The sequence below is a fragment of the Pyrus communis genome, chromosome 8 (assembly GCF_963583255.1).
Source record: "Pyrus communis chromosome 8, drPyrComm1.1, whole genome shotgun sequence".
NCBI lineage: Eukaryota > Viridiplantae > Streptophyta > Magnoliopsida > Rosales > Rosaceae > Pyrus > Pyrus communis.
The window spans coordinates 25,887,201-25,915,154 of record NC_084810.1 but is presented as its reverse complement, the minus strand read 5'-3'; the positions used below and the strand labels follow the sequence as shown (position 1 = coordinate 25,915,154).

Genomic DNA, 27,954 nt, shown 5'->3' with positions numbered 1-27,954 from the left:
TATTTTATTGAAGTACCGAATCTAGTTTGATTTTTATGTTTTTGAATAGTTACGTCCTATGGTCACGTTTCGATCCTGGAAGTATCTCCGGATCATGGCATGCCTGCACTGCAATGTTTCTATTTTGTGATTGTATTTTCTTTTGGATTCAGACTATGCGTTGCAGTTTATAATTATCTGTTTATGCTTGACTAGTCTCATCTAATGTTGGATTTTTTAATATACCATTCGATATTAGATTTCCCTAATTTGACTATAATAAATCAAAAACTGTAATGCAAAGTCTGTATTTACAGACTTTGCGTAACATAAAATGCAATGTTTGAATTCATATTGACCCTATACTAAACTATATAAAAAAATGAGAACGAGGTGCCAGCTGTAGTGGGTGCCAACCATAGAGGCAGATTTTGTGATTTTTGTTTATATTAAATGTATTTAAGTATCACAATACATGATTGACTATTAATAATTAACATAAATATTGTTAATATATTATTAATATTGTAACTTTTATTGATTTAATACAAACCCTAAATATTCCTAAAAATATATACGCATTGGACCTTTTTGTATATTCAACTTTCTAGACGGGAAAGTAAATAAAATTTACAAATTTCCCATGCATGTTTTGACTTTTGTTATTGTGTTGCTTTAAAGGAACTTAACTTGGATGGCAAATGTATGCTATTGAATGCACAAATACGATGGAACATTAACTTTCTTCAACATGTACAATTATTCTTTCAACAAAAATTATGAAGGACTATCTGTGAACTACAAATTCAAGATTTTGAGTTTTCGATGATCAATAACAAAGAAACAACCACTTAAACTATTGCACTCATAAATGACGATGGATTCGGTGGAACTGAGACTTCAACAGTTCCTTCAAGCATCTGCGTGACTTTCTTCATCGTTGGTCTCAGTGACAGGTCCTCCTGAATGCACCACATTGCAATCATCACGTAATTCTCCATCATCTTGACGTCTTCCATCGCTTCATCGTCCTTCTCCAATAGAAAATGCAGCTCCTTTTGCATATAGCAATCATATGCCCAATAAGCTAGTATCAGCTGATCTATTAAATTATTGAGGGGTTATGTTTAGCCCCTTCGGTTGGAGATGGTATATAAATATAGTCTAACACTGTTTATTTAAAAATAATATTTTGTAGGGCTATAATTGTAAACGGGGCTATACTTAACCCTTTCAGTTGGAGATGGCCTTAAGGAGAAAAATGAAGTCCTTTGCAATACGGGTAAGATGACTTAGATTGCGATACATCAATAAAGGATGCAATATTTTTCCTCCGCTGTATTTTTTTCATCAGAATAAAAGATAAAAAGGTAAGTGTGGATGTGAGAACGATTAATTGTTGAACACCGTGTTTTACAATAGTTGTATGTATGGGTGTAAGTATCATTTTATTTTAAGAAAAACTATGAAAATGAATTAAAAACTTTGAGTTTTAACAATAATGACAAAATAAAAGGTAAGGTAAATAGTACCAAGATTGACTTTTTAGTAAAATGTGGTTTTTCGTTAAAATGAACAGTACCAGAAACTTTTCGTTAAAATTCTTTTTATTTTATAGAGAGTTGAAGAGTTAGGAGTTTTCCAAAATAAAATAACAATTACAGGGTTCGATCATGGGTCATGTCCAAATGATGAGCCTAAATAGAACTAGACTGAATCAATTGATGGGCCTGATCCAAATAGATCTAGAACAACCGCGATCAGATCCTAAATGGAAACCGAAACAAAACTCTACACAGTTTTTTTTATTCGCTCATCGTGATCGTGATTGGTACCAAAATTTCGAAACCCTAGCGCTCCAATGACCCCAATGAGAAGCGTTCTCGGACAAGAAGAAGGTGACTCTCTATCTCTCTCGAATTTGAATTTAAACTTGCTAAAATTTGGGATTGAAGAAAAACCTAATAATTTTGTGTTGTTTGTTTCAGGTTGAATGCTGTCGGTGATGGTGATGGTGATGCTGCTCAAGGCACCTCAAAAGTTAGGAATGGGCGAGTGCAATTGGGTACCAAATTTGCTACTCTTCTTCGAGTCAAGGAGTCTACAAGGCAACGGAAGCGGAAGCGGAGGGAAATTACTACCTCCGTAGAGGTCCAAGAGTGTAGGCACCGGGTCAAAGAGTATAGGCAGCTAAGGGGAATTTCTGTTTCAAGCAGCAATGTTCCAAAACCCATCAGGACTTTGGGTCGCACTCCGTTTCCAGGTACCTACTTTTTACGTATCTTTCCCTTCTTCTTGTATTATGTGTTGGAAGCTAGCTACATGCATATATCTATTGAAATGATTTCTCTTGATCGCAGAATATGTTAAGGATGAATTTTCAAAAGCTGGATTCGTCAGGCCTACACCAATTCAAGCTCAAGCATGGCCAGTGGCTTTGGAGGGCCGTGATCTCATTGGTATTGCTCCACCAGGATCCGGGAAGACGCTAGCGTATCTCTTGCCTGCAATTGTCCATGTAAAATCCCAGAAAAGACTATGTGAGTATTTTATATGTTAGTTACCTTAAGATGATCAAATCCTGGCTCTTTGAATCCTATATATTTGGTTTATATTTATCGGGATTAAGTTTTCCATTTTACAATTTTTCTTCAGCTTGTGGAGATGGCCCAATAGTATTGATTTTAGCTCCAACCGAAGAGCGCGCTCGTCAAATCCAACAAGAGTGTACTAAATTTGCTGCAGCACACATTTTAGCCTTACTCGGCAGTGAACTGGATTGTTATAAAAATTCTCTTGTGGCATGTGGTAGGTGGTGGTGCTGGTGATGAACTACGTTTGACATTGTATTCTTATTATTGTGCTACTGCTACGCTATTTCATTTATTGGATATTATCTACTTGATATTCTGTTGTAGGCATTGGTTATAGTAACATGACTCAATCAATTTTGTGTAGGCTGGTGACTTTAAGGAGGACTTCTTGTTTGAGTATATAGTTATTCTTCTTATTGATTGCAATTAATATTTTGGCTCAGGCGTTGGAATTTTAATTGACACACCTGAGGCCGTGCTTCATGAGTTAGAGTCGTGTCATACAAACTTGCAAAGAGTCACATACCTTGTGGTGGATGGTGCTGATTGGATGTTAGCAGAAGAAGACGTAGCAGAAGAAGGCGAGGACTGTAAGGTTCTAGTACGAGAAGTTCTTTCTCAGGTTTAAGATATTACCCCTACTTGGCTCTTCATACTTGCGGTGTTGCTTCTTAAATGTGGAACTCTTTAGCATTTTTAAATCCCCTCACTCACACCCACACAAGCAAACGTGTGTGTGTTTATATCTCAAAGTTTATGTTCGGCTGAAAATTGTATTTTGGGTTTTCTGTATACAGATTCCCCCAGACTGTCAAAAATTGTTCTGGGGTAGTAGCTGGCTGGAGGAGGCTGATGAACTTGCCAGGCCATTCCTTCGCGACACAATCAAAGTAATATATCTCTTACTCTTTGTTTTTTGTTTTTTTTTTTTTTTTGGCATCACCTGGTCATTTTTAATTGTTGTAACTGGATGATATTAGTAGTCACAAAATGTCTTCTATCTTGGGATGGCAATAGTTAGTGCTCTTGACATATTTTTTGGGTTGTAATACTCAATACTGTTGAATTGTAATCTTGTCTTGGCCCAAAGATAATTGATTCGGCCCATACACAAAGAAAGATCCATGCACATGCTAGAGAATTCTAGCAAAGTTCAAGTTGGTGGAAGAGTCTAGAAGAATGGTGAGGATTCCACCAACATACAAGATTAGTGTAGATAATTCTAGCTTAGGAAGATAGTGGAATTATCTAGATATCTCTAGCATGATGTTTTCATGTTTCTCCAAGGTTCCATCCATGCCTATAAAAGTAGAAGGCATCCACACCATTTGTAACAACCAAGAGAGCAAGTAGCAAGAAGTGAGAGTGTCAAGTAAGAAGTAAGAAGAAGCAACAAAGCTTCTAAGAGTGTTTGAGTGTTTCCTTTTGTACTAAGTTTGTAAGTGAATAAAAACCTTGTGTAATACTTTGAGAATTCTTTCTTTCTCTTGCCTATCAATTCCGCTGCGTTACATTTTTTTTTGTGAGATAAACATCTCTATAATAGTGAAGCATTTTTAAACCCCAACAAAGTGGTACCAGAGCTATGGCTAGCAATGCTATGGCAGCCTTCCAAGTTCCAGTGCTCGACAGCAACAACTTCGATAATTGGAGTATCAAAATGAAGCCCCTTTTGGGTGCACACGATGTCTGGGAAGTTGTGGAGAAAGGCTACACTGAGCCAGAAGATGAAGCTACTCTGTCTCAACCCCAGAAGGAGAGTTTGAAAGATTCAAGAAAGAGAGACAAGAAGGCTCTCTACCTCATCTACCAAGCATTAGATGACAATGGCTTTGAGAAGGTCTCGAGTGCAACCTCTGCCAAGCAAGCATGGGAGAAGCTTCAAACCTCTTACAAAGGAGCCGAACAAGTGAAAAAGGTTCGTCTTCAAGTATTAAGAGGTGAGTTCGAATCTCTACAAATGAAAGGGTCTGAATCAATCTCTGATTATTTCTCAAGAGTCTTAGCCGTTTCCAATCAATTAAAAAGAAACGGAGAAAAGTTAGAAGATGTTAGAATTATGGAGAAGATACTACGCTCGTTGGACCCCAAGTTCGAGCACATTGTCGTGACGATTGAAGAAACTATAAACTTGGAAGAAATTAGTATAGAGCAATTAATGGGTTCACTACAAGCATATGAAGAGAAACATAAGAAGAGGCAAGGGAATGATGAGCAGCTCCTTAAGACGCATATTCAGCAAAAGAAGAAAGAAGAAAGCTTCGACAACGAGAGAAGCCGATACGGAAGAAGTCGTGGTCGAGGTCGCGGACGTGGACATGGGCGTGGATGTGGTTGGAACTTAAACAACCATAGCAACTACGAAAGAGGAGAAAGCTCAACAAAAGGTCGCGGAAGAGGACGCTCAAACTCAAGGTATGAAAAATCTCAAGTTCAATGCTATAATTGTCAAAAGTTTGGGCATTATGCTTGGGAATGTAGAGCTCCAAACAGCAGACTTGATGAGAAGGTCAATTATGTGAAAGAAGAGAAAGAAGAGAATGGTGTTGTGCTACTAGCATGCAAGAACAATGATGGAGACCAAGACTATACATGGTACCTTGACACCGGCGCTAGCAACCACATGTGCGGAAGAAGAAGCATCTTCGTAGAGCTCAATGAATCAGTGAGTGGTAACGTTTCTTTTGGAGATGAATCCAAAATACCCGTAAAAGGAAAAGGTAACATCCTTATTCCCCTGGAAAATGGGGGTCACCAATTAATTTCGAATGTCTACTACGTGCCCAATATGAAAAGCAACATTTTGAGTTTGGGTCACCTCTTAGAAAAAGGTTATGATTTTCATACGAAAAATTATATCCTTTTTCTTAGAGATGACAAAGGAAGATTAATTGCCAAGGCGAAAATGTCAAAGAATAGGATGTTTCCCATGAACATTCAAAACGATGTTGCAAAGTGTCTCAAGATATGTTACAAAGACATATCTTGGCTTTGGCATCTTCGTTTTGGGCATCTTAACTTTGGGGGATATCCAAGAAGGAGATGGTGAGAGGCTTACCGTGTATCAGCCACCCTGATCAAGTTTGCGAAGGATGTTTACTTGGGAAACAGTTCAGGAAAAGCTTTCCAAAGGAGTCGACCACAAGAGCCCAGAAGCCACTTGAGCTCATTCACACCGATGTGTGCGGTCCAATAAAACCAAGCTCTTTGGGTAAAAATAATTATTTCCTTCTCTTCATTGATGATTTTTCAAGAAAAACCTGGGTGTATTTCTTGAAGCAGAAATCAGAAGTCTTTGGAGCATTCAAGAAGTTCAAAGCTGCTGTAGAAAAGGAGAGTGGTTGCAAGATTAAAGCCATGAGATATGATCGAGGAGGAGAATTCACTTCGAAGGAATTTCAAGAGTTTTGTGAGGCAAATGGAATTCGTCGACCTTTGACAGTTCCAAGATCCCCTCAACAAAATGGAGTGGCGGAAAGAAAAAATCGAACCATTCTTGACATGGCTCGAAGCATGCTCAAAAGCAAGAAATTGCCTAAGGAATTGTGGGCAGAAGCTGTAGCATGTGCTGTCTACCTATCCAATCGGTCTCTAACAAGGAGTGTGTGGGGAAAAACTCCGCAAGAAGCATGGAGTGGAAGAAAACCAGGTATTTCTCATCTAAGAGTTTTTGGAAGCATAGCCCATGTACACGTACCAGACGAGAGGAGAACCAAACTCGACGACAAAAGTGAGAAGTTCATCTTCATCGGCTATGACACCAATTCAAAAGGCTATAAGCTGTATAATCCAAACAATGGGAAGACGGTGATCAGTCGAGACGTGATGTTCGATGAAGAAGGAGAATGGGATTTTGACCCACATGCAGGTGATCTTCACTTCTTTCCTCAATTTGAAGAAGAGAATGAACAAGGGATGATGGAGCAAGCAAGAGAGGTTCAACAAGAATCCACTACTCCACCTACTTCACCAACATCAACCAATCATGGTAATTCATCAGCATCTGCATTGTCAAGTGGGAGTCTAAATGAAAGAGAAGTACTACGCACAAGAAGTATACGAGATCTTTATGAGGTAGCTGAAAGACTTGATAATCCTACACTTTTCTGTCTCTTTGCTGATTGTGAACCAGTCGACTTCCAAGAAGCAGTGCAAGATACTAAGTGGAGGAAAGCAATGGATGAAGAAATTGAAGCAATTCAGAAGAATGATACATGGGAACTCGCTATTCTTCCGAAAGGACACAAAGCCATCGGAGTCAAGTGGGTGTACAAGACAAAGAAAAATGCCAATGGAGAGGTCGAAAGATACAAGGCAAGACTAGTGGCGAAAGGCTATAGTCAAAGAGCCGGAATCGACTATGATGAGGTATTCGCACCCGTTGCTCGGTTGGAAACTATACTATTACTAATTTCTTTGGCAGCTCAAAACAGTTGGAAGATTCAACAAATGGATGTGAAGTCCGCCTTCCTAAATGGAGTCCTTGAAGAAGAAGTCTACATTCAGCAACCGTCAGGCTATGAGATCAAAGGGCATGAAGACAAAGTTCTGAAGCTGAAGAAAGCCCTCTATGGGTTAAAACAAGCGCCACGAGCATGGAATAGTCGCATCGACAAGTACTTTCAGGAAAACAACTTCATCAAGTGCCCTCATGAACATGCTCTCTACGTCAAAGTCAAAGATGGAGATATTTTGATTGTGTGCTTATATGTGGATGATCTAATCTTCACCGGGAGTAATCCAAGCATGTTTGAAGAGTTCAAGAGAGTGATGACCAAAGAATTTGAGATGACCGACATCGGGTTGATGGCATATTACCTAGGCATTGAAGTCAAGCAGAACGAAGAAGGAATTTTCATCTCCCAAGAAAGCTACACAAAGGAGATACTGAAAAAGTTCAAAATGGACGACTGCAAGCCCGTGAGCATGCCAATGGAGTGCGGAGTCAAACTAACCAAGTATGACAAAGGAGAAAGCGTAGATCCAACATTTTTCAAAAGCCTAGTTGGAAGCTTGCGCTACTTGACTTGCACAAGACCAGATATTCTCTATGTTGTCGGATTAATCAGTCGCCACATGGAGAATCCCACAACTACACATTTGAAAACGGCCAAAAGAATTCTTCGATACCTCAAAGGTACTGTTAACTTTGGCTTGTTTTATTCAAGTTCTGATAACTACAAACTTGTTGGATATAGCGACAGTGATTGGGCAGGAGATTCCGACGATAGAAAAAGCACTACTGGATTTGTGTTCTTCATGGGAGACACTGCATTCACATGGATGTCGAAGAAGCAACCGATTGTCACTCTCTCTACCTGCGAAGCTGAATATGTAGCTGCTACTTCATGTGTCTGCCATGCAATCTGGCTGAGAAACTTGCTGAAAGAATTAAGAATGCGACAAGAAGAGCCAACAAAGATCTATGTCGACAACAAGTCTGCAATAGCTCTAGCAAAGAATCCAGTATTCCATGACAGGAGCAAACACATAGATACCCGTTATCATTTCTTAAGAGAGTGCATTGCAAGAAAGGATGTGCAAGTGGAATACGTGAAGTCTTAAGACCAAGTTGCCGACATATTCACCAAGCCACTCAAACAAGAAGACTTTGTCAGACTAAGAAACTCAATTGGCGTCACAAGACAAGATTAAGGGGGGATGTTGAATTGTAATCTTGTCTTGGCCCAAAGATAATTGATCCGGCCCATACACAAAGAAAGATCCATGCACATGCTAGAGAATTCTAGCAAAGTTCAAGTTGGTGGAAGAGTCTAGAAGAATGGTGAGGATTCCACCAACATACAAGATTAGTGTAGATAATTCTAGCTTAGGAAGATAGTGGAATTATCTAGATATCTCTAGCATGATGTTTTCATGTTTCTCCAAGGTTCCATCCATGCCTATAAAAGTAGAAGGCATCCACACCATTTGTAACAACCAAGAGAGCAAGTAGCAAGAAGTGAGAGTGTCAAGTAAGAAGTAAGAAGAAGCAACAAAGCTTCTAAGAGTGTTTGAGTGTTTCCTTTTGTACTAAGTTTGTGAGTGAATAAAAACCTTGTGTAATACTTTGAGAATTCTTTCTTTCTCTTGCCTATCAATTCCGCTGCGTTACATTTTTCTTTGTGAGATAAACATCTCTATAATAGTGAAGCATTTTTAAACCCCAACAAATACTTGTTATGAAATTTATCTTTGGATGCTGAACAGGTTGAAATAGGTTCTCCAGTTCTGAAAGCTACACATCCAATAGACCAAATTGTTGACATCGTTGCTGAAGATCAGAAATATGACAAGTTGGGAACATTCTAATGCTTGATCTTGTGCAGTTAGTTTGAGGTTATATCTGCGTTTCTGATTTGTTTCAAATTTTCAGATTGGTAGGCTTGCTAGGTGATATCGCGGATGGCAGCAGAATACTGATATTCATTGATATAAATAAAGGATGTGAATCATGTAGTCTCCTTGCTCAGAAGCTTTCCAATGAAGGTTATGCAGTCTCGGTTCATGAAAACGTATGCCAATCGGAAAGGGTCCAGATTATCTCTGGGTTTCAAGGTGACTATATCCCCATAATGATTGCAACTGATGTTGCTGCTCGTGATCCAGGTATCAATAGAATTTCTTTTAGTTTGTGAAATGCTTAAAAGAAGTTTTTTCGCTTGTGCTTAAAGAGTTGCATCTCTTCTTACTATAATAATTTTATTATTGCTATTATAATATTATTTAGAAAGAAATATCTTCTTCAATCTCCTCACAGTTGAAAGCATTATTTAATTTACTAGTCGACATCACCCTTGCCAAAATCTTGCCCTTTTAGTAACCTAGGATTTGTTTGGTTACTGTGGGAGTGTAGGTTTGTCAACCTGGCAATTTTTGTTGATGCATTTAACCCGTGAACTGGCCTGAAGCCTTGTTTCTAATCACTTTGTTTCATGCTTAATTTGCAGTTCTGAAGAATGTGAAATATGTTATCAATTACGACTTTCCGGGATCCATTGATGATTATGTTTACCGCATTGTCCTTGCTGAGCCAAAAGGAACAGCATACACGTTCTTTACAACTGCTAATGCTAGGTGCGCAAAGGAACTTACCATCTTACTCGAGGAAGCTGGACAGAAGGTTAGTCCTGAATTGGCAGCACTGGCGCGTGATGTATGATATCCAGGTGAGTAACTATAAACACTGGATTAAATAATGTTGTACACTATACACACATGATGCTAGACCTTTCAGGTCATTGGTATGGAATGTTGGATGTCTTTTTTGATAAAAAGAGCACCTTGTCATGTCCTAACTTCTCCCTGTGTACCAGCTGCTGTCGTATGATTTCGTAGGGTCTTATATAAATATTCGAGCTTTGATCTGATCACTTATCTGGTCGCCATTCGTTCTTTTAAGCCTAAAACTAGTTTAGCTGCCCTACTTCAAATATTGACTTGACGATGTTTACAGTTTATTCTTCTGTGTGTTCTATGGTTTGCGTATGATGCAAATGTATGGTTACTCTTTGACTTCCAGTTATTTATGTATATTTTTTGGGTATGAAAGTACTATTGGAATTCACTTCTTTTTTGGATTTATGATATGGCTGCCAACTGATGTCTTCCAGGTAGCTGCATACCTGGAATGCCTCTCGGAATAGATAGCAATTTGATTGGGAAGGTATATAAAAATGTGTGTGCGCTACAGCGCTTCAGCTTTAGTACCTAACTTTGCATTTGCATATAAGACCATTAGATAAGGGCATGCACCATCTGTTTATTACCCTTTCTTTGTGGCAAATAGAATTCAAAATTCAACCGCTGCTGTCATACACATGCAGTGTACAACACATTTGCATATAGGACCAAAATTAAGGGTTGTATACTGCTAAATTTGTTCCGCTTGCCTTTATTTAAACAGGTTACAGTTGGGCATTACGCTACAATATATCGGCATTGTCCCGAGATGAAAAGTTATGCCAGTTTCGCTGTGGACACAGTAAAAAAAAAAAGGGGTTAAAACTGATCAACTCAGATCCGAATTTGTCAAAGCTGATGGTCTACTTCTTACGTTAGCATGTTCTGTTTTACTGAGTAATCTTTGATGGCGTACTTGTCTAAGTATAATGTTCTGCATGGCTTCTTTTTTAGAAACTTCAACTGCATTTTGTGAGACTGGTGGAGGCATACGAACACTTTTCCTGCCTTCCTATTAGAGTGATTTATCTAACTCTTTAGGCCGTTGATGGCACGGCTTGTGAAATGAATGCTTATGGAGCAATCGTTGTGAAATGGGGGATTACTCGCGAAGTGAAAACCGTGTATTTTGGTAGTGTTAAACCCAGTGGTCGTATGTCAGCACTTTTCGACATCAGAAAGAAAATTGGTTACAGAGGTAACCATCTGTCTGAAGCCACTCAAAAACACATATGGCTGTCTGAACTTTGGAATTCAGTGATAGATGGGGTTCTTAATTATCGTGCATTTCACTTGTCCCAGTCTATAATATCTGGCCAGAAAGCAGCAGAAAGCTTAAGGAGTTCCCTAGTCTCGCTGACGATGACTATATGAGGTATATTCCATACCCTAAGCTTGAATGCATTGATGCATATATTTCATAACTTTAATTGGTTACAGGCAAAGAGAAAGAAAAGGAGCCCGCCGCGTGGCTACTGCTTAGGGCATGCTCGGAATGGATGGAGTATATTTTGAACAATATGGTTGTGTTTGGATTTACTTGGTTTGGGGGGCACGTCCTCCATTCCCGTAATCTGTTGGTGAAAGTCACACTTACTTTGTTAAGTTTACGTGCGGAATTTTTCGTATAAATTTGCAGAAATCAGTCAGGAAATTTCCATATTAATTGCAGGCTTAATTATCCTCAAGAGAAATCGACGAAGATGAACACGCGATTAACAAGCAATGATTTCGCACAATCTTTTGGATGACTGTTTGACACACACAACACTAGTCAGACAATCACTAACACAAACTGATGAGGTTTCTACCTAACAAGAAGCGTGTGCATGATGCGTATGAGTTACTGTAGCAGATCGACTAGCAACAGTATGCGATGAAGAATTATTAGACTCCGTATTATATCCAATTCCTAGACAAAAATCCACCCCACGCACACCTCGACCACCGCTTCCACTCCCTCTACGTTTCCTTCCACCTACAGAATCCATATTATATAATCATGTGAAATTCGAGAAACCTTCTTCAAATATCCAGTAAAAGTTACTATCCTTATCTTACAAACGAATCTTAGGATAGAAATTTTAACAAGGGAAACTAATGAAGAGATACAGAGAAAATTAAGTAATTAGTGTAGAAAGTTAAGAAATTGAAGACATACAGAGAACATTTGATGAGTATCAAAGAAAATTAGAAGAAAATGTGTTTGGAAGGTGAGAATGTGCCAAGAATATTCAAGAAGAAGAGAGAGAAGAATGTAGTACTGTTAAGTTTAATAAATAGTGTAGTACCGTTAAGTTTCATAAACAGTGTAGCACCGTTAAATTTCATAAACAGTGTAGTACCGTTAAGTTTCATAAACAGTGTCGTAAGTATCATAAACAGTGTAGTAAGTTTTCATAAACAGTGTCGTAAGTTTCATAAACAGTTTAGTAAATTTCATAAACAGTGTAGAAAGTTTCATAAACAGTTTGTATGAGGATGTGTGGATCCACGCATCATATTTTTTTAATTTTTTTTTAATATTTAAATTATATATTTTTCATTAAAATTGAAGTTATTTTGTCCTTTTTATTAAAATTTAAGGGTTTTCCATTAAAATTTAAGTCTTTTTAATTAAATAAAATTATAGCATGGTTTTTTATTAAAATAAATTTAGTCCAAACCTTTTTTATGAAAATTCCCTAAAATATATCGTTGTACTAAAATAAAAATCCTAAATACAGAGAAAGATATATGGAGGGAATGAGAAACCCTAAAACCATTTTGAAGACTCCTCCATCAACTTCCACCCTTTCGAAAAGCTAGTTTTCCTGTGACAGCCCGTCCCGGAAATTTTAAAAACGTACATGTGAAAAGACAATTTTGCCCCTAGTGCGATTTCTTTACGTTGTGTGGTTGTTTTGAGTTGGTGTGGCTGGTTGTGGACCACACACACACTCCCATAATCTTCCTCACCCTTCCCCCCTATCCCTGCACCTGTCCCGAGCTCCCTTTCCCTTCCCATTTTCCATACAACGTACGGACACACACCCAAACCACCCAAATCGTCACAGATCGAAGGAACAAAGTACATATCCATGCTCGTGAGGCTCGTAGGAGTCCAACCATGCCCATTTCAGCTTGTAGGAAGCTTGGTGAGGTCCCTAGGAGGCTCGGGGTGGTTCGTTTGAAGGTTTTAGACGTCGGGATCACGAGTTTCGAGGTTGGCCAGAGTTGGGGTGATTTTCCAGTTGTTTCGCATATCGGTGATACCTATCCCGAGGACGAGCGTGGTCACTCGAGGCAGGGGGGTTACGACCCTTCCACATATCAGTGAGTGGGCTTTTGGTTTTCCGTATATACCTATATACTTATATTTTCCCAGAAAGTGATTTGAAATGTTTATTCGTTATATGCCATATATTATATTGCCGTTTGTTATGCATGGTTACTTGCATTTATATATGTGTGTGTATTGGTGCTGCAGACGCACAGGTAAGTGCCAGGTAAATGGTGATTTATATTTACGTTCAGTAGTGATTCTAGATACATAGAGAGCTCATAACCTGCACCCCCGGTGTCAGTGCTCCCGCCCAGAGTTGGGCACAGTCCTTCACGTGATGTTCACCTCCCGCACCACACGCTCAGCTTGGATCCAAGTTAGGTGCACAGTCCTGTCGTACAGACCACTTTAGGTGGTTCCGACTCGTAGGTGACCCGCGACTATTCGCCCAGCCTTCACGTGATCGTAGCACTTGAGCGTATACATATATTACACCCAAGCCTGTCGTACAGACCACTTTAGGTGGTTCCGACTCGTGTGCAGGTCTAGTTAGTGAGACGGAGATTTGAGCTCTAGATTCAGCCGTACAGGTCACGTTAGGTGACTCCGGCTGACAGATTATATGATATTGATACGATATTACCTGAGCACTTGCATTTTACTTAACGGTTTTGGCATAGCATGTTTCTGAGCATGACTTTTATATATATATATATATATATATATATTCTATTTTCTGGGAAGTATACAGGTTTTACGGCGAGGGGTTAGAACTTATTTATTAAATGGTTTTTCAAAAAGCTTTGTTTTTGCCCACTCACGCTTTTGTTTTGCGCCCCTCCAGGTTCTAGTTGGCTAGCACGTTTGGTGTCCTCCGTGGTTGACCGATAAAGCCTAGGCTATAAAACCCAGCGTATTAGCCTGCAGAGCTCTTAAACCGTGGTTTTCACTAAAATGGCAAATCGTGATTGGAGAAACCAGTTTTTTGAAAAGAAATTGCAAATCCATCCGAACTGCATTAGAGAGAGAGAATAAATAAATATACATATAAATTAAATCCAGCTTGCAAGAGAGAGAGAGTACAAACCCAGGCTATTACACCACTGAAGAGAGAGAAAATGACAGTAAGCCCACCTCCCATATCATCTCTCTATCTGTGCGTGATAGAGAGAGAAAGTTAGAGACATAAGGAGAGATATTTAGCATAAGAGAGCGTGAGAGAGAGTAAACCCAAAATCCTTCAACCCTCTCGATCAGGCAAAAAATGGCGCCGAAGCTCACTGCAAAACAAAAGTAATGTCTCTTATCTGCGAATTTCATTTTTGTAAATAGTTTGTCGATTATTTTATTATTTCAAATCATCATGCCCATTCGATTAATTTCCAGAAATGGTTTCGTTCGATTAATTTCCATTTTCCAGTAATGCTTTGGTTCGATTACTTTCCAGATGCGTTATTTCTATTAACTTCCAAAAATGCTTGAATTCGATTATTTTCTAGATGCTTTGTTTCTATTAGTTTCCAGAAATGCTTGGGTTCGTTTATTTTCCAAATGCTTTGTTTCTATTAATTTCCAGAAATGCTTGGGTTCGATTAATTTCCAGTTTTCAGTAATGCTTTGGTTCAATTATTTTCCAAAAATGCTTTGTTTCTATTAATTTCTAGAAATGCTTAGGGTTGGATACTGTGTCGGGTTGAGATCGATGGGGCTGTTTATCATTTTTAAAATTTTTAATGCAGGAGAGAATGCATGTCACGTCTCGATTTCGCCATACATCTTCGACACGTGACCTCATCAACTACCTGTATATCTAACGCACCTCGCCTCCGAGCTATGAAAAAAGCACAACTCAAATCCCAATTTCGTAGTAATTTGCGTATGCTTTATGACTGTATCTAACCTTCTTATTAGATTGTCTACATATCATAAATAGGGATCAAGCATTTGTAGTTCACCGTTTAAACATGTTTTGTAAAACAAACAAAAACATCATTAATTAAGCCATCAAACACACCATCATCATATGTTACATTTCCTTCTAAACTACAGCAAATCACCAAACAACCAACAACATAAATTCAAAAACTAAAATCAAATTAATCCATAATTAATCATAATTTAGAATGAAATCCCATGAAGCACTCATCTTTTGTACAATTCACCAAATGTGCCACCACATAGCTGCTTCTTAAACATCCCATCTTGAAAACTAAATGACTAAACCAAGATGCTAGATAAATTAATAAATAATGGTACAAATATAATGGAAAAGGAACCATTAGAAAGAACACTGACTAGATTGTGCAATCTTATCCGAAGATTTCATTTCATATGTTATATATATTTATATATAGAGAGAGAGGCCATATATACTTCTAATGGAATGCTTTTGGTTAGTTATACTTGAGCACAGTGCTATTATCGGAGGAAACTACCTCTGCTACATCTTTCTCAAACCATTTCGTCAAGTGTATGTCATGAACGGATTATCACTTTGATCCAAAAGGAACTATAAATGGGTATCAAACAAATTGAACCAATAGTCATTTCAACTTTTATACCGAAGCAGTCCATTCAGCTTTTGTATAGATAACAAATAAAAACAAGCATCTGCATAATACTAGTCTTGAAAAACAGGGCTAATATATGACAGGTAATTGACTCCACCCAGTAATTGATGTTATACAAAATATCACTTTCAGGTATTATATCAAACTAGGGTTTAGGTATTGGCACATAAAACTAGCTTTTGCAGCATATAAGTATATTCATATAAAAACTTACACATACATCAACTGCATATAAGACTAATTTCCCATAGTAGCATCCAAATAAATGACCATATAAGGGTTTAAGAGAATCAGAGAATAATTACCAAGACTTTCCATCCATAGGATAACAACATACAAAACCATGTTTATTTCATGATTCAGACCCACCTTCTTCGACCCTCTTCTTCCTTTTCTCATCCTTGCCTTCTCTGTCACCCTCTCTCCCTCCTTCAGTTCTAGTTGTCCTGTGTCTCCACTTATATAACTGGATTTAAGCTAGGGTGTAGAGTCGATCTATACCATAGGGAGATGGGGTTGGAAGATGGAGGAAAGCAAGATGTGACGGTGATCGACGGCGAGATGAATTTGGGAGAGGTGGTGGGAAGTGACGACTTCCTTCCCTATGCAACCCCCCACCAAAAATGAGATAGAAAGGGAAGAAAGAGTTCTCTCCCCCTCCTCGGAGAGAAAACGCAGTAGGAAAAAGAAAGGGCGTGCCCCCCCCCCCCCCCCCCAAAAACCCGACATCCAAAATATCTTGGACTAAACTAAATTTTCAAAAATACCCGTAAACTTGTTTAGTGGTTTCTCCTTCATTACAATCTTGTTTCACAGGCGGTTTTCACTCCACTTGCTCGTGAGATCAAACTCTATCTAAAAATATTTAGTGTCGCTCTGTCTATGGATTTTAATAAAATCAAACTTCATAACTAACTAAGGCTTCTAAATTAACAGAAAATAATATTAATTTCCTGAAAATATGAACTACGAATTATTGAACAATGGAATTCAGGAATGGGATTTCACAGTGTATGTTAGCAATGGTAGACTTCAAGCTTATTGACCAGTGGAATAACAACATCGAAGCACGGTGGGAAAAGCTCAAGAGTGTTGATACTGTAGACTGGAGAAATGAAAGGGGTGTTCTTCCTCCCGTTCCACACATAATCAGACGTAAGTAATTTCAAAACCCCTGCAATTTGACAGTGCAACTAAATGAAAGGGGTATTCTTTTTCCACTTATATTTATAGGTTTGTAATTTCATTGGAGATGCTCTAATTAGTGATTACCAAGTACCATTCAAGATTGAAATTATTAAACGAATGGTTTGGATAGAGACTACAGTTCCGTCGACTCTTAACTCAACACATCACTAGACATTCGACGATATTATTATTATTATTATTATTTGTATAACATTATCAGTCCTGAATAAATCTTAGAGGAACATAATTGATAATATATATATATATATATGTATGTATGTATATGTATATGTATATTGTATGTATATGTAGGTAGGTATGTATGTAATGGTGCTCATAAATGCTGCTCTTTTTTTAACTGAAAGGTCGCTGGTTTGAGTTGTCAAAACAGTCTTTTTACAAAATAAACGATAAATAAGGCTACGTACGATAGATGTTTCTCCGATCTCTGCAAAGTAGAAAACCTTATTGGCTTCAAGTAGCCCTTGTATGCAATGATGCTCAATATTTGCTTATTCTTTCCATGACCTAAACAAGTCTTAAATATAGTGACTTCGATAGACTCTACTTCCATTTTCCACGTACATATATACGCGATTGATTGATGTGCTAAGAATAGTACGTATTTGTTTATTGCCAAATGATTACAGAATGCATGTAAAAGAGATCGTCTATTTGAATGTGAGCGTTCACTCCGAATTAATTGGTAACAAGAGTGGGGTGGTGGTGGGGTGTGTGTGGGGTGGGTTTTGTGCCCAAGCCAAACGCCAGACTGGATTGCAACAGAAAGGTGTCTCTTTGGCGTAAGATGTGCAGGCCCTCGGTGTTGGCATATATGAAGCATGCACGTTTTAAGTATAACCATATGCATGCAAGTATGAAAGCTGTTCATTCTGATATTCACCATTCACGTTCAATTTGTTCAATTTGTTTGACGTCGGTTCATTTAAATTATTTTTTTATATTTTAAGCACGCATGTATCACACTTAGTATTATAGTTTAATAATATTCATTTTTATTTAGAAATAAGAATTCTTAAGTTCGATTATCGTTAAAAATAAATTTAAACCAGATTATTATTAATCCATTATTGAAGGAACAGATAAATAAAATTGTAGATAATATTTTTTTTCAAAAAAATAATAACCAACCCATGGTATGCATGTGATTGAGAAAAAAGCCAGTACGTACGTACTGTATCGTCATAAATAAAAGGTGGAAGTGAATGCAGAAAAATAAGAAAGTGGAGAGGGAGAGAAATAACAAGTCCTCTTCTCCGTGAGAGAGCCTCCTTTGTGAGTGATTCCTTCTCTCCGTTGTGAGAGTAAGAGTGATAGTTGATAGGGTGCCCCGTACCCTGTATTTACCCCATCTGCTTCTATTCCATCCTTTTACTTTGGTTGGCTTCCCAAGTGGGTAGGTTTGCGGATCTGTAGTGAATTGACCCAGCTAAGCGGAGGTGGTTTGGAATTAATTGACCGAGCTAAGAGGAAGTGGGTAAGGCAATTAATTGCAACCGGTGAAAGGTGGTAAACCCACAACTACCTTCCATCCCATCAATGTGCAGGCCAGGCTACCTCAATTTCACTCCCACCAGAGATCTGATACTGGTGGGAGTGGGGATGGATCAACAACCAGCTACTGGTTAGGGGAAGGAGAATTTATGGTGGATCCAGATCTGGTAGCCCAGGTAACGTGAAAGGAAATTACTGTCCCCCACCTAACACAGCATTTATTGAAGAGAAGATGGAGTCAGCTACCAGAGACTCAGCGTTAAAGAATAGGAGGGATTTAATAGGGGTGGGCACGGCCGGGCCAGGCCAGGCTCAAATTTGAAGGAATTAGACTCCGCCCATTTTAAAATGCACCGGAGTTGGCCGGGCTGGGTATATAAATTCTGAGATTGAGAACCAGACCTAAACCGGTCCGTTTGAGTCGAGTCCACAGGTCAACGTTGATTTTGATCATTGATTTTGACATTTGGGTTGACTTTTTGGGCTTTCATCTAGGAGCTTTTCTAGACTAATTTCGACGTCCTGGACCCGTTTCTAAAGTCTGTTTTCCCAAATTCAATTGTTTGAGTAGAGTTTGACTGAAGATACCCTTTGTGTGAATAGGTGCAATTAATAGCAATGATTCCATTATTCCTTTTTGGTACAGCTTTGCACCAACGGTGTACGGTGAGTGGACCCCTTCTAAAAATGCATGTTTTGATAGTAGAAATGCATATATGAAAAGCATGATTTGATGACTATGTTTTATGAAACGTTTTATGAGATAACATGCTTACTAAGGCTAATTTGAATTATTACTATTTTTCCTATAACTCATGTTCTTATAGAATATCCGATGGATGACTATATGATATTTAGAACATGTGTATAACACCTCTTTTATAGTATAGATGATGGATGCCTTTATATTATGAAGTTGATTTTCAATATATGTATGTTCACTAGTTTTATACTTACCTAGTGGTCATTTCCACTACGAGACGTAGGGATAGATCCGGTCCGTCCCGGTCAACGGTTTGGTGTTGGCATAGGGCCTGAAGTGTGTTTCCTCTGGCTATTTAGCACAGGGACAGGGAGCCGGCATGGGGCATGAAGTGTATTTTCCTTTGACTGTCTGCTTAGAGACGAGAAGCCGACATGGAGCCTGGGGGTTATCGGACATTCACTAGTGATTATTATATATACAAGTTATGATTTGAGACATTGCACAACATGCTAGGTTTCGGAAAACCTATGTTTATTATGATATATATGTGTTTTCATAAAACTTGGGGGTTATTATATATATATATATATATATATATATATATATATATCAACTTGATCCACTCATGTTTGTTTTATGCCCCCTTCAGGACCTATAAACGAGGAATACGATCTGAGCTACGAGGAATTTCCCTACCAGTGATATTGTGTTATATCTTCTCTGCTTCGGCACCTATTGTAATAGCACTTCTCTATCTTAATTTCCGCTTGTACTCTGTAATAGACTTATGTTCTGGACATGTCATGTATTTTCCTAATTTTCATAGTTAGTAGTTGAACTTTAATTTTGTGTTATTAGTCCCTATTGCATGTTTTAGCTTATTTCTCAGTTTTTGCTTAAATTAATTGGCTTTCGTCACCCTTCGGATGTCAGCCAACACGTGAACATCTCTATGTCCCTAAGATATCGGGGGTTGGGGGGGGGGGGTGTCATGCATGTTTTGGTTTGTGACAAAAATAAAAAGCAACGGTGTTTATTGAGCAGAAATATTGTTCCTGTATACTTCCAATTTCAAAGCACAAATGACGGGAAATGAATATTTCTAAATTTTTATGGAGACAATTGAGGAATCAATTACGATCACAATCCCTTACATTGAACGTATAATGACGATGGATTCGGTGGGTTTGAGAGTTCAACAGTTCCTTCGAGCATCTGTGTGACATTTCTCATGGTCGGTCTTGGTGATGCATCCTCCTGAATGCACCAAAACGCGATCATCAAATATGCTTTCATCTCCTCGATGTCATCCTTTGCCTCATCGTCGTCGTTTCTGAATAGCTGGTGCAGTTTGTTTTGCTCATAGCAATGATATGCCCAGTCAGCCAGTATCATTTGATCTTCATCCTCCATCTTCGCTTCATAATTCTTCCTGCAGCAAACAATCTCCAATAGCAAAATACCGAAGCTGTAAACATCTGCCTTTACTGTGACAGGCAAGCTTTTGAACCATTCAGGGGCCACATAGCCTCTTGTCCCCCTGAATCTAGTCGTTGTTCGAGTCTGCTCTATTTTCAAAAGCTTAGCTACTCCAAAGTCAGCAATTCTTGCGTTGAAAGAGTCGTCTAGAAGAATGTTTTGAGGCTTGATGTCACAATGTAGGATTTGGATACTACACTCCTCATGCAAATACAAGATCCCTCTTGCAGTTCCCAAGGCAATTTCTCTTCTTCGATACCAGCTTGGCCTTGACTCTCCAAATAGAAAGCTTGCTAGAGAGCCGTTGCTCATAAATTCATATACAAGAATTCTGTGCTGCCCTTCGTTGCAAAATCCTAGTAGCTGGACTAAGTTCTTGTGATTTGTTCTGCCAATTGCGGTCACTTCAGCTTTGAATTCCAAATCGTTCTCTCTGACCATAGTGTCCAATCTTTTGACAGCAACAGGCTTCCCATCTTCGGATGCTAAAACTCCTTTGAAAACCGTTGCAAAAGCCCCACGTCCTAGTTCTTCCTTGAATCCGTTGGTAGCTCCTTTCATCTCCATGTACGTGAAACTTTTCAGATTATTGCCTTGAACGCCCAGGTAAAGCATACTCAACTTTGCTTTTCTGTGATGAATAATGTGGAAAAAAAGCAAACAGGTTATGATTAGTAGGAGCAAGTTCAGAAATGCAGAGCTACCGAGGAGACCCAGCCGAGCGAGGTTGGGAATTGAATTGGTAGAATTGTTCCTTATTTTGATTAGAGCTTTGTTACCAACAGTGGGATCAATCCTTCCGTTTATAAGAGGAATTCCCTTCTTCCAACAGTCGCCATTTTTGAAAATGACAACGGCACAGGAGCAGTCACTTAGGCAACTCTGCTTGCACCAATCCTCACTTACTGGCTGAAAATGCTGATAATCCAAAGAAGGCCAGTCTCCGTTTTCAAGTTCTTGAAAGTTGAAAAGATGTGTTTCTGGAAAGGCTTCATCACAACTCTGAGAAACGAATTTCTGCTTGCATCCTTTCAGCACATCATTTTCATCAATAAGGCCGTATCCATCTGGGCACTCGCAAAATGGTCCTTCAGTACTCTCTCTACATAAGCTATTGAACCCACATGCACCGCTACCTGTGGTTTCTGCGATTGAGGTGCATAAATTTGGAGGTATGAAGGAGGAAGACGACCAACCTTGGCGCCTGGTTCCCACACTACCCAAGCCAGTTTTTTTGGGGTAGACATAGTGCCTGAAAACTACATTGTACTCGAGCATTGCTCGGTGGTAGAAATCTTGCGTTGAATAAGTATTGTCCGATATCTTATAAAGTATGCTACCGTTTGTACCCGTAAGGTAAATAGAGCCAGACTGACTGAAGATGACCTGAAAACCGCTGCCCTCAGTGTGTGTTGACCAATATTCACAATTAGCGGAATCCCATGGGTAATTTGTTGTATAAAGCAACAGTCCTCCATCAGATTTTAGCGCAAACCGGAATCTCCCTGGCGTGTAATTTGATGCCGTGTAGCTAGCACAGAGTTTGCTGTTCCGTTTTAAAGTCTGAGTTGGTAGGAGTGTATTAGTTGGTTCCTCAAAACTCTCCCACAAATATTTTGAACTTTTGTTGGCCAACACAAAATTGCCGGTGTCTAGCATGGCTGCATAGGCAACTCCAGTAATACCCCAAGATCCAGCAAAATATATTTGCTTTCCAGTTTTATCCTTGAGCATAAATTGGCCATCATTTGTAAGTTCAACCTGGGATCCTTGTGGCACAAGACTACCTGCATTGGCTGACCAGACTATCGTTCTTTCTTGTATTTTATTGAACCAGATAGCTAGTAGGAACCCATCTGCTCCCAGTTGCTGAAAACCGAAAGCAAATTCACCCGATGGTGATGGCCAGGATGATGAGTAATCATCTAGTGCAGTGAGGGATGAGCCCAAGGATATATTGTTGTAAGTTTGAGCTGTAGTGGAAAATGGTAGTAGCACTAGAAGGAGAAGTAGAAAGAAAAAAGGATATGGTAGTTCAAAATCCATGTACATAATGAAGGAGTTAATGGTGAAGCTTCTGATGAGAATCATTTACACAATGTTCATATATACACACCATCATTTCCGGAAATCATCTACAATACCTGAAGATCATCGACAGCCCCGACACTAGGTTTAACTGAATTTTAATATACTTGTGCTCTGGTTGGCTGCACACATAAGTTTGCGATAATGCCAAACAATGCAGTCCTTTCCTTGGTATACACATCAAAATACTCGGATTAATAGAAAACTCAAATGTTCTCTAACAAGACAAATACAAGACGGATATATAAATATGATCTACATGATATATCTTGTTGTTTTGATGTGCAGACTGATTCTTTGTTCAGCATATTGACAATCTGTGCAAATAGATTCTTCATTCGGCATATTTGAAAATTTTGATTATTAAATAACAATTTCTTTTTTAATTTAATGACTGTCTTAGAAAATATAAACTTCTGGTCTAAGCAGATTGGCGTGGAGATTCAGATTTGTATTTGGATCATTCCATAAGTCAATTTTCTAATTGTTTTAAAAGAATAATTTTTATTCGTCATCGATCTTGTTAAAATTTTTTATACAAGGAACTTGTTCACGACTGTCTGAGTTTTGTAAGTGTGTATTTAATACGTTGAAGATGAATAAAAGAAATCAACACAGGATCTTCGAAACTGCAATGGTTTTACATGTGGGTTGAAAGCTTGAAAATTTAGTCTTAGAAAATTAGTCTGCATATCCTCTATTAATTTGGATCTTGAAGCAGCTTTGGCATTGAGAATTTTTACCAAGTAATTTTAATGGCTTCACAAACGTTACTGAAGTTTGTGTGTTTAAAGGCTTCAAAAATCAGATCCTTCACTTCGTAGCCATATCAATTTTGCTTGGCATTAGTTGGGTAGTGGTATCACTTTTACAAAAAAGTTTACCAAATATTTTGCTGCTTTATTTCACAACTGTTTATTCTCACAACACAGCAGAAACAATTTTTTTTCAAAGCATAGCAATACCAAACCAGCCCTAAGCACTTATGCAGAAAAATAACCTTGACTGATTGACGATGGGTTGATATGTAATTTGATTTAATATATAACAGGAAGTGTTTGTAATATTAGTGTTAGTTTGTTACTTATGTGCAACGTTATATATTCACATTTTCAACAAATGCAAACATTTTTACTTGTAAATTAGAACACAAATTAACTCGTCACTTGACAGTAAATCTTAGAACTCTCAGATGACTAAGTATTCCCAAACGTCAAAAACATGTTTAAATCTCTGGAAATTTCACTTCAATTTGTCTTCAAACAGGTCATGTCTAGCTTAATGCCTCTCGTGCGAGAGCTTCATTGTAAACACATTTTTTGTTCATTACGTGCATGTTTATCTTGGTGGTAGAGAACTAGACATTAAAGAAAATGCTGCGACGCCAGGAAAATTGTTTACAGAGAAGAAAGTTTGTTACAACATATTAAAATTTCAAAATACAAATGAGAGGGAAACAAAATACTTTTTGTTGACACACTGAGGACGACCGGGCTGACCAAACTGGTGGTTTCGAGTCCTTGGTGATCAAACACATGAAAGTTTTGTTGGTATTCACAAGAGTTTGCTAACTCAATACCAAAATATGTGGGTGATAAGTTTGTGTGTTTAAAGGCTTCAAAAATCAGATGCTTCACTTCGTAGCCATATCAATTTTGCTTGGCATTAGTTGGGTACTGGTATCACTTTTACAAAAAAAGTTTACCAAATACTTTGCTGCTTTATTTCACAACTGTTTATTCTCACAACACAGCAGAAACAGTTTTTTTTCAAAGCATAGCAATATCAAACCAACCCTAAACACTTATCCAGAAAAATAACCTTGACTGATTGACGATGGGTTGATATGTAATTTGATTTAATATATAACAGGAAGTGTTTGTAATATTAGTGTCACATCCCGGCCCAGGCGGCACCACTTCCCGGGCCCGCTCCATCACCGTAGCACGATATTGTCCGCTTTGGGCCCCGACCACGTCCTCACGGTTTTGTTTTTGGGAACTCACGAGCAACTTCCCAATGGGTCACCCATCATGGGATTGCTCTAGCACCCTTCTCGCTTAACTTCGGAGTTCCAACGGAACCCCAAGCCAGTGAGCTCCCAAAAGGCCTCGTGCTAGGTAGGGATGAGAATATACATTTAAAAATCACTCCCCTGGGCGATGTGGGATGTCACAATCCACCCCCCTTAGGGGCCCGACGTCTTCGTCGGCACACACGCGACCAGGGTTAGGCTCTGATACCAAATTTGTCACATCCCGGCCCGGGTGGCACCACTTCCCGGGCCTGCTCCACTACCGTAGCACGATATTGTCCGCTTTGGGCCCCGACCACACCCTCACGGTTTTGTTTTTGGGAACTCACGAGCAACTTCTCAGTGGGTCACCCATCATGGGATTGCTCTAGCACCCTTCTCGCTTAACTTCGGAGTTCCAACGGAACCCGAAGCCAGTGAGCTCCCAAAAGGCCTCGTGCTAGGTAGGGATGAGAATATACATTTAATGATCACTCCCCTGGGCGATGTGGGATGTCACAATTAGTGTTAGTTTGTTACTTATGTGCAACGTTATATATTCACATTTTCAACAAATGCAAACATTTTTACTTGTAAATTAGAACACAAATTTACTCGTCACTTGACGGTAAATCTTAGAACTCTCAGATGACTAAGTATTCCCAAACGTCAAAAACATGTTTAAATCTCTGGAAATTTCACTTCAGTTTGTCTTCAAACAGGTCATGTCTAGCTTAATGCCTCTCGTGCGAGAGCTTCATTGTAAACACATTTTTTGTTCATTACGTGCATGTTTATCTTGGTGGTAGAGAAATAGACATTAAAGAAAATGCTGCGATGCCAGGAAAATTGTTTACAGAGAAGAAAGTTTGTTACAACATATTAAAATTTCAAAATACAAATGAGAGGGAAACAAAATACATTTTGTTGACACACTGAGGACGACCGGGCTGACCAAACTGGTGGTTTCGAGTCCTTGGTGATCAAACACATGAAAGTTTAATACCGGAATCAATTCCAATTGCAGTCACTTCCATTGAACCTGTAGTGAGGATGGACTTGGTGGGGTTAAGACTTCAACATTTCCTTCAAGCATTCGTGTGACATTCTTCATGGTCGGTCGAAATGCTGGATTGTCTTGAATGCACCAAAATGCGATCTTCAAATACATTTCCATCTCCTCGATGTCATCCTTTGCCTCATTATTCTCGAATAGCAGGTGCAGTTTACTTTGTTGAGAGCAATGATATGCCCAATCAACTAGTATCATTTGTCCTTCATGCTCTATCTTTGCTTCATAATGCTTCCTGCAGCAAACAATCTCTAATAACAAAATGCCAAAGCTGTAAACATCCGCCTTCACTGTGATAGGCAAGCTTTTGAACCATTCAGGAGCCGCATACCCTTTTGTTCCCCGAAATTTAGTAGCCATACGAGTTTGATCCATCATCAATAGCTTGGCCACTCCAAAGTCAGAGATTCTTGCAGTGAAGGAGTCGTCTAGAAGAATGTTTTGAGGCTTAATGTCACAATGAATGATTTGGCTGCTACATAACTCATGCAAATACAAGAGCCCTCTTGCAGTTCCCAAGGCAATTTCCTTTCTTTTGCACCAACTTGGCCTTGACCCTCCAAAAAGAAAGCTTTCTAGGGAGCCATTGCTCATAAACTCGTACACAAGAATTCGGTTTTGCCTCTCGTTGCAGAACCCTACTAGTTGGACTAGATTTCTGTGATTTGTTCTGCCAATGGAGCTCACTTCTGCTCTGAATTTCAAATCATTCTCTCCAACCATCGTGTCCAGTCGTTTAACAGCAACACATTTACCATTATCAGATGCTAAAACTCCTTTAAAAACTGTTGAAAACGAACCACGTCCTAGTTCTTCCGTGAATCTGTTGGTAGCTTGTTTTAACTCCGTGTAGGTAAAACATTTCAGATTAATCCCTTGAATGACCGGGTAGAGCATATTCGCATTTGCTTTTTGGTAATTGAGAATGCGCAAAACAAGAAAGCAGGTTATGAATAGTAAGAAGAAGTTCAGAAAAGCCGAACTACTTAGGAGAATTGGCTCAATGCGATTGAAAGTTGAACTGTCATGCTTTCTTGCATCTGTAGAATTCTCTCTCACTTTGATTAGAGCTTTAGAGCTGAGAGTTGGGTCAATCCTCCCGTTTATAAAAGGAGTTCCCTTCTTCCAGCAGGCATCCTCTTTGAAAACGAGAGCAGCACAGAAACAGTCGTTTAGGCAATTCTGTTTGCACCAATCATCGCTTACATTATTGAAATGCTCATAATATGTCAAAGGCCAATCAGTGTTTTTCATTTCTTGAAAATAAAAAAGATCTTCTGACGAGGCTTCATCACAACTTTGTGAAACGAAGTTCTGTCTGCATCCTTTCAGCTCATCGCTTGGATCAACAAAGCTGTATCCATGCGGGCACAAGCAAACTGGTCCCTCCTCATCATTTTTGCATAAGCTATTTAACCCGCATGCACTAGGGCCTGCGTACCACGTGATTGACGTGCAGATATTTGAAGGCATGAAGGAAAGCGAGGACCAAGCCACATGCTCCGCCTTCACATTGTTCGAGTCAATGCTTTTAGGGTAGACGTGGTGCCTGAAAACTCCATTGTACTCTAGAGTTGCTCTTTGATAGTAGTCTTCCGTTGAAACTGCATTGTTTGAGATCATATAAATTATGCTTCTGTTCTGGGCTGTAAGGTAAATAGATCCAGACTGGTTAAAGATGACCTCAAAACCATTGTAATTTGTGCCGGTTGGCGGCCAATAAAGAAGATTAACATAATCCAATGGGATATTTGTAATATGAAGCGAGAGATCTCCGCCAGTTTCCAGTGTAAACAGGAACCTCCCTCGTGAATAATTCGATGGTGTGCGGCGAGCGAAGAGTGTGCTACCATGATTTATTGTCTGCGTGGGTAGAATTGTATCAGTTGGTTGACTAAAGCTCTCCCACAAATTGTTTGAATCTTGGTTGACCAGCACAAAATTTCCCGTGTCAAGCATGGCTGCATAGGCAACTCCACTAGCTGCAGCATCGGCTGTCCATATTGGTACGACTGTTGAAGTATCTTTGAGCATAAGCCTGCCATCTTCTGTGAGTTCAACTTTGCATCCCTTCTTCACTAGATTATCGCCGTTGGCAGACCAGACAATAGTTCTTTCAGGTATTTTGTTGAACCAGATGGCAAGTATGAATCCATGCTTAACGATTTCTTGGAAACCGAAAGCAAAGTCGCCGGATGGTGAGGTCCAGCAGTTTCCGTCTTTTGCAGTGAGGGACGTGCCCAAGGATATATTTTTCTGAGTTTGAGCAATGGCGGGAAAGGGCATTATCTGTATAAGGAGG

At 39.0% G+C, this 27,954-nt stretch overlaps 2 protein-coding genes and 1 pseudogene across 2 annotated transcripts; 1 reads left to right on the top strand and 2 right to left on the bottom strand.

The window, feature by feature from the left end:
• Positions 1 to 830: 830 nt before the first annotated feature.
• On the bottom strand, positions 831 to 23,589 carry LOC137743234 (G-type lectin S-receptor-like serine/threonine-protein kinase LECRK3; the record flags this gene model as incomplete). Its single annotated transcript, XM_068483112.1, has 3 exons — positions 831 to 1,010; positions 20,317 to 22,475; positions 23,550 to 23,589. Coding segments are annotated over 3 exons (2,379 nt in total), but the record flags the coding sequence as incomplete, so codon positions are not given.
• Positions 1,223 to 11,514, top strand: LOC137741761 (DEAD-box ATP-dependent RNA helicase 20-like; annotated as a pseudogene).
• A 2,018-nt stretch (positions 23,590 to 25,607) lies between the features above and the next one.
• On the bottom strand, positions 25,608 to 27,938 carry LOC137743233 (G-type lectin S-receptor-like serine/threonine-protein kinase LECRK3). Its single transcript, XM_068483111.1, has one exon. The coding sequence runs from the start codon at positions 27,936 to 27,938 to the stop codon at positions 25,608 to 25,610; it is 2,331 nt and encodes a 776-aa protein (XP_068339212.1).
• Between the last annotated feature and the right edge of the window lie 16 nt (positions 27,939 to 27,954).

Bases quoted from the DNA above. Each gene is read 5' to 3' on its own strand.
- LOC137743233 (XM_068483111.1), bottom strand. From the start codon at position 27,938: ATGCCCTTTCCCGCCATTGCTCAAACTCAGAAAAATATATCCTTGGGC.